Source organism: Netta rufina, assembly GCF_964035555.1.
Source record: "Netta rufina genome assembly, chromosome: 2".
NCBI classification, from domain to species: domain Eukaryota; kingdom Metazoa; phylum Chordata; class Aves; order Anseriformes; family Anatidae; genus Netta; species Netta rufina.
The window spans coordinates 113,803,379-113,818,984 of NC_140124.1; the positions used below are offsets into that span (position 1 = coordinate 113,803,379).

Consider the following 15,606-nt stretch of genomic DNA (forward strand, 5'->3'; position numbering starts at 1 on the left):
CCCATTATTTGACATAATTGATAGCTGATTTTTTTTCAGAACTGAGTCAGACCTGTGTAACATGTGACAAAGTATCTAGACCAAGCTCCTGTATGAAAACTTAGGCTATTATTTAGAAGGAAATACTAGACCTAACAGAAAACACTAATGCAGTAACTTTAGAGGCAACAGTTCTGTAACCACAGGGTAGCACACACAGCTAGTTAGAAACCTCTTTCTGGTGAATACACTGCTCCTAGTGGTTTAGACTGAAAATAGTCCCTGTATTATGTCTGTAATTGGTAGACTTGCACTACAAATGCACATTTAAAATTAGAATATGACTTTTTTATTTTTATGTTTAGATTCCCTATAGAAACAAAAAAATTCTGTGAACATTGCAAAAAGGGTATTTCATGTTTCCCATATCAGTAATGAAAAGGCACATCACTTCAAACAGAAGACCTGGGGATATTGCATATAAATGATGTGTGCCACAAAATGGGTATTTCACAGCATATTGAAAGTACTAGCCTCTGTTATGCTAGGGAACCAGAGATTACATTAATAGAGTTATTTTTTAGAGGATCTTGGCCAAATATTCCTGATTTTAACTATGGAAGAAATCAGCAAGTTTGCAAAACTACTCCATCCCTCCAGAAAGCTTGTTGTAAGATGCTTTGGTTATTGAGAGCCAGATCTAACCACCACCAATGCCTCTGAAATATTTTCATTTTTAATGTTCTTGAAAGCAGACCAATGGTTATTTGACTACAAAAGAAAAACAGCTGATATGATTTTTCTTGAAGAAATCTGCTAAAATATATTTGCCAATAGATTTTTATTTATTTATTTATTTATTTTCAGAAAGACATAAGGGGGTAATTTTGTGAAGTTTTTATATTAATTTGCACAAAAATGAAAAAATAAATCTTAAAACCATGTACAAGGTCCTGTCCAGTATGATAGTTAAGTGTGTTTGTTTCTTTGTCATCATCATCATCATCATTATCTTAAGGCTCTGGGGTGGTCTCAAGAATCAGATTTAAACAGCCTTGTAAGGCAGTTTTTGAATATGAGAGGGCTGGAGGTGGTCGGCCATCTCCTTTGGGCTACTGAGGGAATTTCAACCAGCTCCTGAATGTCAGTCTTTTCAAAAGGTGTTAAAAAGAGATGCATCCACATGTACCTGAAAGTTAGGAGATTTCCTTTACATCTTTTGTCAAAATGCTCTTCACATGCATTGTGTTAAGGTTGAACATGTGTTGGGTGTCAGCCAAAAAGAAGTACAAAAACAAAGAACTATGTGTATTCAAAACGTGGCTGCTGTTTTAGTGCAGATACAGTCAGTTTCATTTCTAAATACAGAAGAGTTCTGTATACCCCTGCTGTGTGGTGGACCAAAGTGTATAGTCTTCTCCAAAGGTCTATGTTAAGATGTTTTTAAAGATTCCCTTTTTTATTAATCCTTTCACCTGAAAGTTACTATAAAATTGACACTTTCCTCTTTTCTATCTGTCATTGTTTCAAAAGGACAAAAATTATATCCTGCCTTCTTCCATGTGAGTTGCTTGTTTTGACAGACTAAAGATTAGAGGCTTGGTTCTTTTCTGTTTTTTACACATGGGTAGTTCCACTACAGATATTACCTGATTTACATCACTGTGAAGTGATAGAAATACAAGTCTGGGGCTATGAATGTTATGTATCAAACAGTAGGTATGTTCTGTCACTTAAAGCTGGTCAGGAATTTTTTGTAATGACTCTTTCTTTCTTATTTTATTTTTTTCTATTTTTTTTCTTTCCTCCCCTTTAAGAAATATGAATTTGTCCAGTAAATTGAAACCTGTTTTCATGCTAGACCAGTGAGGAGGTTTTGGATCTAGGGATTGTTTGTGGAGCCTGCGAGCCCTTGGAAATAGGGACTCTGTGGCTCCCACATTTCCTGCTGTAGTCTCAAACATGCAGGAACCAGAGCTCTGCTATCAGCAGAAGGAACCCTGGGAGCCTAAAAAATACTGGTTTGTCTGAGACCCGCAGGCTTCCTTCTGCAGAATTGAATGATGTTGCTTCTGCCACATTTTCCTCGGTCTTTCTGTCTCACCCTTGGATAGGGAGTTTAGAAATGTGCAGAACCCTACAGGGACTGGGTTGGCTTTATAGCTGGTAGTCATGACAGGGGTCATGAATAATCAGAAGTATAGAAAAAGTGGAAGTTAAGCTAAGCCAGAAGGGGGCTTTGAACTTAGAAGATGGGGCAGCGACTTCAGTTTATTTAGAAATACATAATAATAATAATAAGATTACTTCAAAGTGTTTTTTCCCTCTTAGGCAAGGCTTTTCAAAATTGGTCTTTTTGACGTTTCACAGATATGGCATTTCATGGAACAGAAGATCTTTTTAACAGCTCTACGGAGCTGTTAAAGTGACAGAGGACTGTTCATCATCTCAATCAATGCCAGACTAGGGCTCTGCCCAAGCTGAGTTGATAGAGCGTGAACCTTAATCAGATGATTTTTCTCCTGTGCATTGTTACAGTATTTTAATCCCCAGGTGACTCAACCATGCGTTCATTACATTCTCCCTAGGGTTCATTCTAGATAATTCTTGACATGAACATATCAACAGCCGGCTGCAGTGATGTGTGAGAAATTACAGGTTAACACATATTTCAAGAGAAGTATACTCCATTACTTGGAGTTTAATTCATTTTTGCAGGTATTAATTTTCAATGTTTCAATGGTGAACATAACTGCTACAGTCTTTTTGAGAGAAATGAATATTTGGTTATAATGGCGACTCATTTTTAATGTTAATGAACACTTCAATAAACTCATTCTCTGCCATAAGCAAATAATCTAGGGAATTGAGTTCATTTTACCTTTTGGTCATTACATTACTTTCTGGGCACATACATTGCGTACTATGTATCTGGTGTGAACGATTGCTTGTAGCTCTGAGCTGTAACTGTAGCTGGAGGAATTAGCCATGTGTTTACTCAACAATTTTTCTGGACCATCATTGTGTAGCCACTGCTAGAGGAACACACTGAGACTTTCATGCAGCTAATATAGTTGATGTACCTGAAACATATATAAAATGGTGGCATTTATAGTGATACTTGGCCACCAAATATAGAGAGGAATCTAGCAAGGCTAAGTGATGCAATAACATATTCAGGTCATCATCACCAGCATACCACCATGCAAGGAAGCAAAATAATTTTGTCAGTGAAAGCCTCCCTCAAAGGCTTACTCCCTCCTCTGGAGATCTTGGAAAGGTGTCTGCATGTACTGTAATGTTAACTTTTGTAATGGCACCAGGGCTTAACATCTGTGTCCTTCACCTTTTGAATGATTTATTTTCAAAAGTGCATGGAAATACATTGCTGTGCAAACTGTAAACAAGTTCAATAGGTTTTGTTTTGTCAAATCAATCCAAATGTCATATTTTATTGCAGCGTTGCTGGTGATTGTCTTTCTTACACAGCTGTTACTGATGCCAGAGAGCTTGCTCTTGTGTGAGGGGGTAGAATTAAGTCAAGAGCACTAGAGATGGAGACCCTAAATCCCTGTCTATTTCTAAAAGCTAGTTCAGCCTCTGGTCCCAGAATGCTGTCCCATGCATTAGAGAAGGTACAGCATGAGATAATAAATAGGCATTCTGCAGAGGACATTCAAAGTCTATAAATGGATTTCAATTTTTAAAGGTAAAAATGTACTATTAGTAATGGCCACCTAACAGTTTCTGGAATATTATGAAAACGATAAAATCAGATGAGCCAATATAATGAATCTGTTCTAAGGTTGTATAAGAACTGAACAGAATACTTCAAAATCTGCTTCCAAAACTCAATGACATTTCTCAACAGGTTCACAATTATGTTTTGGGGAATAAGAAAAGGAAATCAAACAAACAACACTAAAAAAACACACACACAGAGCCCCGCCCAGTCAAAAACAAAACAACAGAAGAAGAAGAAAAAAAAAAGCTCCATGTATACAGCCAGTTTCTCAGTAGCTGTAAAGTCACACAGTTCTTTTGAGTTCAATGAAGCTTTGAAAATTTATGGAAGTTCAGAACATGGTCTAATAAATTGCGGTCTCTGGAGTGTGCTTATATATGTGTACATAACTGTATCTGTGATGTTGTCCCGATTTTCTTTATTTTCCAGATAGTTCTAATATATCTTTGTATACTAAAGAATAAGACTAGTTTAATATTGTGAGCTTCATCTCCCAGATTGTTTGGTATGTAATTAGGAAAAAAGATGTGTAAATAGTCTTCTCAATGAATGTGTGGGGAAGACCATATTGAAATACATAACTGACAGCAGACTAAAAAATATATCATATTATATAAAATACATCTTTTTTTTTTTGTTTTGTTTTGTTTTGTTTTTCTGTTTCATTGCACCTTTAACCAAAAGCATGTAAATGCTGTGAAATTCATAATGGAAGGTTTTTTATGAGAAAAATGAACCATATCTAGTTGAACCACAAAATATCTACATTGTTGGAAGGCTGGCATTATCAAGAGAAAAACAGATTATTTTTTTTTAAAGTCATTTTAATCACATCAGTCATTTTGCAGCAAGAAATGCAAATGTTCATATACTACAGATTGAGACTCTGAAATGTTCTGACAATCTGTTATGTTGTGAGTGATGTTTCAGTCCTATCACTCAGGGTTTTTTGTTTTGTTTTGGTTTGTTTTTTATGACTATAAAAAACCAATAGTCATCTCTGTCACATGCTGCACAGGATAAAAAGCCTTTCAGTTTTCTTAACAAGAATCAGACGGCCAGGGTGCTGCTGGAACGCGGAGAATATGCCACTGTCTGTTCAAAGTACAGCATAATGAGCCAGACTAAACACACTGGACAATAGAGCTGTGGGGGGAAAGGGCTTCTCATGGATCCGCAGATCAGCTGCAGCTTTAACATCTAACTAGTTTCATTTTTCATCTTTACAAGTTCCATTTCCCTGTTTTGTTGCTATAAGCTACATTTCAATGAGCAGACTTTCCTGTCTAGGTGATGATATTTGTGTGCTTTGATAAGGATATCGTGGATTATGCTAGAAATAATTTCTGTTTCTTTTCTCTTTCATAGTCACGACCTATTCCCTCACACCTTACTTCAGCAGTTGCAGAGAGTATCCTGGCTTCCGCCTGTGAGAGTGAAAGCAGAAATGCTGCAAAAAGGATGCGGTTGGATAGACAGCAGGTACTGTTTTGTTTGGGGGTCTTCCACATCCATATTTATAAATCCACTGGACTCATTTACATTGCGTACCATGCAGAAGGGTGGTGCAATCCCTTATATATTTCTTGCGAGCAAGGATAATGAAAATACAAAAGCTGTAGTTCTTAAAATGATATGCCAGCATGTCTTTGTCTATATATATTTACATAAGCTGTATGAGGGTGCCTAGTTTATTTATAAAGTCCATCTGAATAATGTTACATATTTGATTTTTAATGGTTATAGATTTTGAGGACATAGTCTGCAATCTGCCTACTAGACTTACAAGTAACAGAACATGCAGTATATATGTTACATAGATATCAGAAACTGTGCCTGTATACATGAGTCAGAATGTTTAGCTGTGCACATAATCTCTTTCAAATGTTTGTATGTATTTATAAATGTAAGGTGAAATTGTGTATGTTTTTGAAAATGCCTATTTGCCTAAAACAGAAAAGTTATTATGATATATATATATATATATATAAATGCTGTCAGGTGACTTACTAGTGAGTTTTTTAACCTCGTATAAATATTTATTTTTGTATGTGATTGTGCACCTGTTACTTTGTGTGTTAGGATTTCAGTGTTTTTAAATTGCTAAGAATCACACGTTTTCTTTCAGTATTTTAAAGCCAAACTGGTAGCTCATTTTACACTGATTATTTAGTTGCTCTGAAGATACAGTGAATGTCTAACATTTGTATTGAAAAAAACTTTTAGGCTTTATTTCTCTTTGTGATTATCAAAAAGCTCAATTCTAGTAATATCTCAGTTGTTTCTGAGATATGTCTCAGTCATGCTCAGTCATGGTAGATAAACTTTTTGTTTGTTTGTTTGTTTGTTTGTTTTGTGGAATTGACTCCTTTCAGGTCATTCCCTAGCTAAAGAAAGGATATTTAATACCACACTTAGATTATTGTTAACTTAGGAGCTGAGAGGAGATATTGCTTTTCTGCTCTTTAAAAAAAAAAAAAAAAAAAAAAAGTATTTTCATTAAAGCTGTACATTTGCATTAAGATTTACAAACCACATGTCAAAGCATTGTAATGTTAAGTGTGGCTTAGTATTCATTCAGGTTCTGCAGGTTTTATATGCTGTCAATTTTTCTCTGATTTGTCAAGTAACAATTAAAAAAGAAAACTACAAACTCAACATGCTTGCCAAGGAGACTAAGAAAAGACTTGTACAAATTGCAGTTACTTTCATTGCATTGTCTGGAGACTAACCTGATCAGTAATTACAAAAATAGTGGCTCCTTAGTGCAGACAGGGTAAAGCAGAGTTTTTGAGTGATTTAAATAATAAACCCATAATACTCTCCAAGGAGTCAGCTGTTGAAACAAGCACATTGAAAAAGCTGTAGACAGAAGTCAGAAAGCGTATTAATAGGATTTTTATTACTTTTATTTGTGGTACTACTATCACTGAAGGATTTGGTAATGATTTTCATTGAGGGGTAAGATGTTTCTTTACTTTTACTTACAGAATTCAAAACTTGTCAGTAGCATGGCTCCAAACTGATCATCTTTCTTTCAAAGGTGATGTTAAAGTAGCAAAGTTGCCTAACAAGAAGATGCAGTGGAGTCTGTTTTCTTCAGTTCCTTCATCTTTTTGTCAGTGTGTTACAAGAACATTGTGGAGACAGTTGCAAATAGTCCCAGCTATTTGGTTCAGTAAACAGTAAATTAGTTCAGTTGATGTAGATTTGGTACTTGCAAAACTATTTGTGAATTCAGGATAAATTTGCTGAATAGTTTTGTCTGGAAAAAAACAATGTGAATGTGTTAGCTAGCTCCATAAAGCCTACACTAAGAAACTTACCCTAAAGGGGGGAATAGTGGACAGTTGTTAAAGAAGTAGAAAACCTTGGTTCTAGCCCCGGTTCCATTGAAATGTAATTATTTATTCCAAGTACATAATATTAACAAAGTAGATTGAGAACAAAGCATTCCAGAATATATCTGACTGGGGTATTTAAAACCAACTACTGTGTTCAGTTCTCATGCTGAGGTGGGAGGTGGACCTGTATCCAGGGACAGTCCATTATAGGTAAAAGGACTCTATCCATCTTTTATTATTTTTATCTTTATTTACTTTTAAATTTCATTCACTTTTCTTATTTATATTCCAAATGATTTTTTTTCAGTGGATTTTTTCTTAAATAGATTAAGTTCCTGCTCTTTGGTTACAACAATCCCATGCAATGCTACAGGCTTGGGGCAGAGTGGCTGGAAAGTTGTGCAGAGGAAAAGGATCTGGGGGTGTTGGTCAATAGTTGCCTGAACATGAGCCAGCAGTGTGCCCAGGTGGCCAAGAAGGCCAACGGCATCCTGGCTTGTATCACGAATAGTGCAGCCAGCAGGGCCAGAGTCCCCCTGTACTCTGCTTTGGTGAGGCCACACCTCAAGGCCAGTTTTGGGCCCCTTACTACAAGAAGGACATTGAGGTCCTGGAACATGTCTAGAGAAGGGCTACAAAGCTGGTGAAGGGCCTGGAACACAAGTCCTGTGAGGAGCAGATGAAGGAACTGGGGTTGTTTAGTCTGGGGAAGAGGAGGCTCAGGGGAGATCTTATTGCTCTCTACAGCTACCTGAAAGGAAGTTGTGGGGAGCTAGGGGTTGGCCTCTTCTCACAGGTAACTAGTGATAGTGCTACAGGGAATGACCTCAAGTTGCACCAGGGGAGGTTCAGGTTGGAAATGAGGAGATACTTCTTCTCAGAAAGAACAGTTGGGCATTGGAGCAGGTTGCCAAGGAAGGTGGTGGCATCACTGTCCTGAGGGGTGTTCAAGGAAAGGTTGGAAGTGGTGCTTAAGGACATGGTTTAGCGGGTGATATTATTGGTTGGGGGATGGTTGGACCAGATGATCTTGGAGGTCTTTTCCAACCTGAAGATTCCTAGATTCTATGATTCTAAGGTTGCAAAGGTTCAATTCACTCAATTCACCCTGTTTTTTTTTTTTTTTTTTTTTACTGTTCCATAGCTTTAAAAACAAAAACAAATTTAAAAACAAAACCAAACCAGCAAAAAACTCATTTTCTTGTTAACATAGCTCTAATTTTGCTTTGTAAGTGTAAATTTTTAATATTGAGCATTAAACAAATGGGGTGGACTCAGGCTTTAAGGACTCTTCAGTGGAAGTTTGGGAGGAGAAAAGGGGAAAAAAGATGTAGATAATGAAAATTACCACTTCATAAATTTTATCAAGAGAGTTTCTAACAGAGGACAGACATTTGATGGTTCTGTAAAGTAGATTGTTAAGAGGATCTGGTAAGAGCACTCATTCAGCACTTCCCCTCAGACATGAATGGAAGTATTGCATTAAAGATGCGTTATTGCATGCAGCAGAGTGAAGGATTGCCTTTTATTTTTCCTCTAGAGGGGTAGATCTGCCTTAGAGCAAGATGTAATTTGAATCCTCATCATCATCTTTCAAAGATGTACAAACATACATACATACATATTTTATGGGTAATATTCTGAAATATATTTTTCAGAATGTGGCAAATGTACATTTACAGATATAGATAGAAAACCTAATGCGTATGTATGGAGGACTTTCCAAGGAATCTCAGTAATTTGATCAGCCAGATCCTTTTAAAAAACAGGGTGAATATCAGAAGGTCCTGGTCACACTGCCTTGTGTGTTCACTCATGTTTTCACACGTTTATTCTCTCATTCTCTGTCCCTGCCTGTAGCTATGCAGAAAATGTCTATGTATTTATGCTGCTGAAAAGTGCCTGCTGCAGGTATGTTGTCTCTGGCTTGTGGGTTCTGTGGAGTGAATGGTATGTGTTTTAAAGAGTTGCAGTGTCCCCACTGAACAGTGCCACCTCCACCAGCAAAGGTGGTTGGTGTCAGCTTACTTTCACATTCCTTGCCTCACTCAGATAGCTTAGGGACACCTAGTCAGTGCTAGGATGATTAGAGTCTGTGTGTTATGAACAAGGAGTCATATGTCCAGTCCTGAAATTAAGATAAAACCTCATCAGTTTCTTGAAATCCCTTTCTTTCTTTATTATTATTTTTCTTTCATCGTCTCCTTCGTTTCTTCTCCTCTCCCTGGCATGACATGGTCTTGTAACAAGAAATTGTGAGCATGCTGTGTGTAGGTCTCTAAGGCAAGTCTGTACACCAGTAAAATAATATGACTTTCCAAACTAAATATGGGTTTGTCTACAGTAATAGTGATTTGAAGAAATAAAATATACCTCAATTATTGCTCAGCAAAAATAACCAGCTTAAAAGTCAAAACAATGGAAAATTTTAAGGGCTCAAAGACTCCGCCTGCAAAAATCCAATTTTGAAAATAAGGTATGGAAGCTGGTCTCACTGGCATCAGTTACTTATTGTCAATTTTATTTTATTTTTTTTCATAACAACCATTTATTTCATAATTGGAAACAATGTAATCTTGTCTGTAAGGAAATTAGTACCTTTCCATAGTTTTCGAAACTAACAGTAAAAGCATTGTCAGTTTCTGAGACTTCTGGATAAGGAATATAAATGTGTTTACCAGCTCATACTGTAGTGCTTTGGCTGCCTGGCTGTGTTAGATATTGCTCAAGTGATCTCTTTAGCTTCAGTGCATTTTCATTATCTTGAAATCAAGCTCTGTTGATTGGCCTGTACCCTACATGCTGGAAGTTACATATTTGAAATATATTACTTGACTGAAGAGTTCTGTTGCTTTCACTTTTTAATTCTGCCTGATATTAAAAATATTTAAATTCCATTCCATTAATTTTATAGGTTTATATATTGAAATTTGTAGAGGCTTACTGATGCTACTGCCAAAATGTGAAATGCCTACAGACTGGCCTGGATTTGGTTGATTTTCCACCGTTCATATGAAGAATGAGGATGCAAAGGCAATAGGGAGCTTTTGTGTTGTTCTCCATATCATCTCTGCAGAGTCCAGATTCTAAAACAGTAACTCCAGTCTTGAATTTTGAGGGCTTTATTTTTTTACATCACATTTAATCAAACATGTAGAAACAATAACTGGATTGACCTTTTATTACATGCTTCAGTCAGAAATAGAAGAGGCATTATCTGAATCCTTATGATTTCTTGTGCATTCTATTGTCTTGGTTGGGCAAAAGGAGAGTGGTTAAATAAATAGAAAAACCTGGAAACAAAGTCATCCTGACATTGCTGTACTGGGCAGTGAATAGAGATTGTGATGCTTCTTCTATGTACTGCTGCTGTAGAGGCCTCAGCTCTGTGGCTCTGTTTCATGTCACAGAAATGGAAGTTTTGTTTTGAGAGTTTAACCATTGCCAGTCTCTGCTTCTTCAGAAAAGTTACTTCCATGATGCAGTTTTTATAAAACCTCATCATAAGACAGTGTACAGCAGTGTTGGGCTAGGGTACTATGGTGGTTTTACCTTGCTGGGCAGATGAACTCCTACACAACTGTCCTCTTACTTGTCCTTTTCAAAGGGAAAGTGGGAGAAAATACAATGGAAAGGGTTCGTGGGTTGAAATAAGGAAAGAGAGATCACTCAACAATTATCGTCTCAGGCAAAACAGACTCAGCATAGGGAGATTAATAAAATCTATTGCCTATTACTAACAGTTTAGAGCAGTGAGAAATTAAAAGCAAACTAAAACTAGCAAAACTACCATCCCCCCTATCCACTCTCTTCTACGTCCTCTCCCCAAGCAGTGCAGGGGAATGGGGAATGGGGGTTGTGGTCAGTCCCTGATGCTTCATCTCCACTGTTCCTTCACTTCTCTGCCCCTGATCCCCCTGGGGTCCCTCCTATGGGATGCTGTCCTTCCCAGACTGAGCCTGCGGGGACTGCCCACAGGCAGCAGCTCTTCAAGCACTGCTCCCACATGGCTCCATACCATGGGGTCCATCCATCCCCCAGGAGCAAACTGCTCCAGCACGGGTCCCCCACAGGTGGGCAGCAGCTCCCCCCAGACCCCCTGCTCCTGCGTGGGCTCCTCTCCACAGGCTGCAGCTCCGGCCCGGGGCCTGCTCCTGTGGGGGCTCTCCATGGGCCGCAGCCTCCTCCAGGCCACATCCACCTGCTCCACCGGGGGCTCCTCCACGGGCTGCAGTGTGGAGATCTGCTCCATGTGGGACCCATGGGCTGCAGGGGGACAGCCTGCTCCACCAGGGGCCTCTCCACAGGCCGCAGGGGAACTGCTGCTGTGTGCCCAGAGCACTTGCACTGACCTTGGGGTCTACAGTGCTGCTTCTCACCCCTCTCTCTCCCAGCTGCTGTTGCACAGCAGTTTTTTTCCCTTTCTTAAATCTCAGAGTCCCACCCAGGATAGCTCCCTGGCCCAGCTCTGGCCAGCAGCAGGTACCTTTGGAGCTGGCTGGAGCTGGCTCTGATCTCACATGGGGCAGCTGCTGGGCTCTGCTAACAGAGGCCACTTCTGCAGCACCCTAGCACCAAGCCCTTGCCATGTAAACACAATACAGATACTCTGTGGAAAAAAAAAAAAAAAGTGCAGGTGGATTAGCCTTGTTACAATTCTTTCTGAAATTAAAAAGACCAAGGAAAATTCTTCAAGGGAAGATCTAAGAGTAAATAAAGAACAAATAAGAGTTTATGAAAATTAATATGTGCATGTGAGAAGCACCTGCTCTTTTATTTTTCCTAGGGATGATGAAAAGTTGAAATCTTCCTTTGGAAAAGCAAATAGAACAATACAAGGAAAAAAATGTCTTTACTTTTATGGGACACAAGTGGTTGGTTGGTAGTTTTTTTTTTTTTTATTATTATTATTATTATTATTATTATTATTATTATTATTACTAATGCCTTATGTTTCATTGTTTTGTCGCTTAGAACTGATTTTTATCATGTGCTGTCATGCTGCAAAATTTATGAATGAGCATTTTCCCTCTAACTGAAATAAGGTTTTGGGGATCAAGACACAATGTGAGCATCTGGGAAAAAGGAGGGAGGATAAATAACAGAAAGTAGAACAACCGAATCATAGAACATTGCCTCTAGAAGTGTATGAGCCTTTTTATAGACTTTATAGATAAATAGCCAGATCATTTAGAAAACTGATGTAGCTTCATTGGCGATTTGTAGTAGTTAGGAATCTGGACCCTTAAGAATTCATTATTGTATTTGTAGCTAGAATAGCAGTCACATTTGACTGCAAAACCAATGGACTGGGTTCTCTCCTCAAAGAGGAGAGTCCATGTTATTCTAGCAGTTTTGACCTCCATTTCAGTGAGCAGTGTCATGGAAAGGTTACCACAGCATGCAGAGTTTTTTGGATATCTAAAGGAGTGCGCTACATACACTTTTATCCTTATGCCCTAGGTAATAGGATATGCAATGTATGATTCTTTTATAGTTACATAGCAAATTACAAGTTAAGATGAAAGAGAGTTTAAGCTCAGAGGAAAATAAGTTATCTTACATATCTCCCATCCTAACAAAGGTATTTCTCAGCTGAAGCTTGTGCTTTTTGAAACAGTAGGCTCTCCACAGAATGCTTGACAGTCATTACTTTATAGAACATACATGATAAGAAAAAAATTACTGTGTTTTAATTTTTTAAAAACTAAATCTAAAGAGTATGGTTTCCTTTCATTCCAGACACTAGCTGAAAATAACAAGTCAGACAACTTTATAGGCTATGAAAGGTGATGTCCTCGTACCTTTGGTGCACAGAGCAAATGGAGTAAAAAGAGTACTTTTCTTGTAAAACACACAAGTGGTTTAGTTTGATTTAATTTAACAATTCTTTATCACTACCTACAAGGCAAATGAGAGGTAATACAATGAGGCTATTAAGCCATGTGTACATCTCCATGTGCACATGGGAAACAATTTCCCTTCCTCTGAACAAATCAGTTATATGCTGACTTTAATTCTTCATATCGGATCACATTTGGAGATAGCTGCAAGACAACTTTGCAATTGCAACAATATTACTTTCTTCATCTTTATCTCCATTTTCATTATTTCCTTCCCTATGAGGTATCTCAAAAAGTTCCCTCAATATAAGCATGATATATATATATATATATATATATATGCGTGTGTTAAAATATATTTTAAATTAGGATAAGTAAGATTAGGATAAATGTGAGGTGATATTTCTGAGCCCTATGAAAGCTACCAGTTTAATTATAAAAGGTAAACTCAGTAAAAGAATCTTTGATTATTTGAGCTCTTCATGTTGATAAGAGCAAGTCACTGTGACGCACTATGTTATGAAGAAATTCTTTAAAATGTAGCTGATAACATGATAAACACTGAAAGTGTTTTGAAGAAACTTCTCAGCAAGGTGGCAGCTATGATCTCCCCCACTGTGATTTATAGCCACGCAAATTAAATATCAATAATCTATAATCATCATGGTGGAGCAAAAGATAATATCTAGCCCTCAAGGAAGAGAAAGTGTAACGAGAGGTTTACACTGAAACATAAATGAGCATAAATTTGTAAATAGGCCCTTTAAACACATTCTTCTTCCCTATTCTAGTTTGGGGGACAAAAGGAAGACAAATCTAAACTTTTCAATGCTTTAGTAGCATATGAATAGGGGGTTAAGACTATTGCAACATTTAGTAATTTTAACAACATTGCTTTTAGCTGTTACAGGAGTAGGAGTAGGTGGCTATTAGGTTTCTGACAATGCAATTATGGCCTAGACACATATGCTGGGAGTTGACCTGACATTTGCCTCTGGATAGTTGTCATAGCAGCAACCTGAATAGAGCAGCTTGATACAAGTGCCAGTTGCAGACTGGATGCAGGTTCTGTGCTAATACAATACATCAGAATATAAATGCACACACATACTGCCACTTGGAGATCATAGCTACTGTGTTTCCTTCCATTTACATCTAATTCCTAAATGTTCATTTTTCAAGAAACTGAGCTTTGTAAGGAGATGTTAATGATCTGCCTCAATACATTTTCTGGTGTTGTTTCTCTATATGTAACAAGGGGGTTGACCTAACAAAAGACTCTTCAAGCACAGTTTTATTAACAACAACAAAAAAACCTGGCTGTTACAGACCAGGAATAGTTTGTATCTCTATTAAGAGGGAAGGAAATTATTGGTAGACAAATTGCAGGTAATTGTAGAACTGTTTTGGAAGAAACTAATTAAAAACCTGAATTGCAGGGAGGGCATGGACTTCCATTTCAGGATTACTCTATCTGGTTTTTGGCATTGAGGGGAAAAAAGACCTTTAAACCTTTATATATGAGGACAGAATTTGTGTTTCGGCTGTGCCATTAATTCATGGCTTCTAAATCTTGATGCTGAGCAGTTATTTCCTGTATTACAATTCAGACAGCAGGAAAGAAGGAAGAAGGATATACATTTGTGTCACTCTGTGTGTTGTTCTCCTTCCTGATCAATGAATACTGCAGCTCCTAAGAGGAAGGAAGAAACAAATAGTAGGACTCTTAAATGCTCTCTTTGTTCTGTTATTTATATTGTCTGTTTTCATATCCAGGGCAAAATTGGACAATAATGGTTACAGAAAAGGCAGTTATGCAGAAATGTCTCCTAGAGGAGAGCTGGAGTATGCCCTTTAAGACAGCGCTTCTGTGACAGAAAGCCACGAATTCAGCAAGCATGAGGAAGTGGTCTCATTTCAGGGAGACTGAGTCCTTGCCACAGCTATTCAGTATGCAGGAAGAGCACGTCAGCTATACATCCTTTTAAGAGATGGAGGAGGGTACTCTTCTTCTTGGGTTTCATGGAGCCTCATTTGCTCTGGAGGATGGGAAAGAAAAGATGCTTCATCCATGCTGACCAGAAATGTCAGCACTGCAGAGGGATGAGGGATGGGGTCAAGTCTTTTTCTGCTGTCTATTTCCAAAAGACCTGAAAAATTTCAACTCAGAGTGATTTTTGCTTCAGAATGGGACGCTTGTAGCATCTTAGATAATAGAAAAGAGCAAAGGGAAACGGGCGGTTCACTTAACATAAAGCAGCCAAATAGGAACTGGAATCCTAAAAAGCACAAAAGACAAAAGTCACTTTAACTTGCAGAGTTCAATGACATATGAAAGCTTTATAAATAATATTTTGTGTTCAGGCATCTCCTTGTGATTTGGTATTTAATAAGGACTGGACTAATTTCTGTACTTCAATACTTATTTTATCTGTGTTCAAAATTATCAGTAAGGAGACTGTGCTGTCCTTGGATACTCACATGCCAGTTTGCATTTCAGGCCTTGTGCACTTCCATCATTTCCCCACCTAATGATTATTTTACTTCTGAGTTGGTCTATGGTTTGCTTTTGTGGTTGCAAATGATATGCTTTAACCACTGAGGCACAAAATGTTATGCAGGCACCATTTAGCTGCATGTGAATTATTGTCAAGAGATCAAATTATGTACCAGTATTGGGAAACTCAGCTTCCTA

The 15,606-nt window shown here is 37.8% G+C and overlaps 1 protein-coding gene across 7 annotated transcripts in view; it reads left to right on the plus strand.

Annotated features, from left to right (window-relative positions):
- Positions 1-15,606, plus strand: part of NOL4 (nucleolar protein 4) — a gene marked incomplete at both ends in the record, with an annotated part of 190,850 nt that overhangs the window by 149,457 nt on the left and 25,787 nt on the right. For 6 of the 7 annotated variants that reach the window (XM_084307041.1, XM_084307038.1, XM_084307040.1 and 3 more), the window contains one exon: positions 5,093-5,206. The exons of the other annotated variant lie outside the window; for it this stretch is intronic. In XM_084307041.1, the coding sequence (XP_084163167.1) occupies positions 5,093-5,206 (114 nt within the window). The remainder of the gene's footprint in view (positions 1-5,092; positions 5,207-15,606) is intronic. 7 annotated transcript variants of the gene reach the window in all.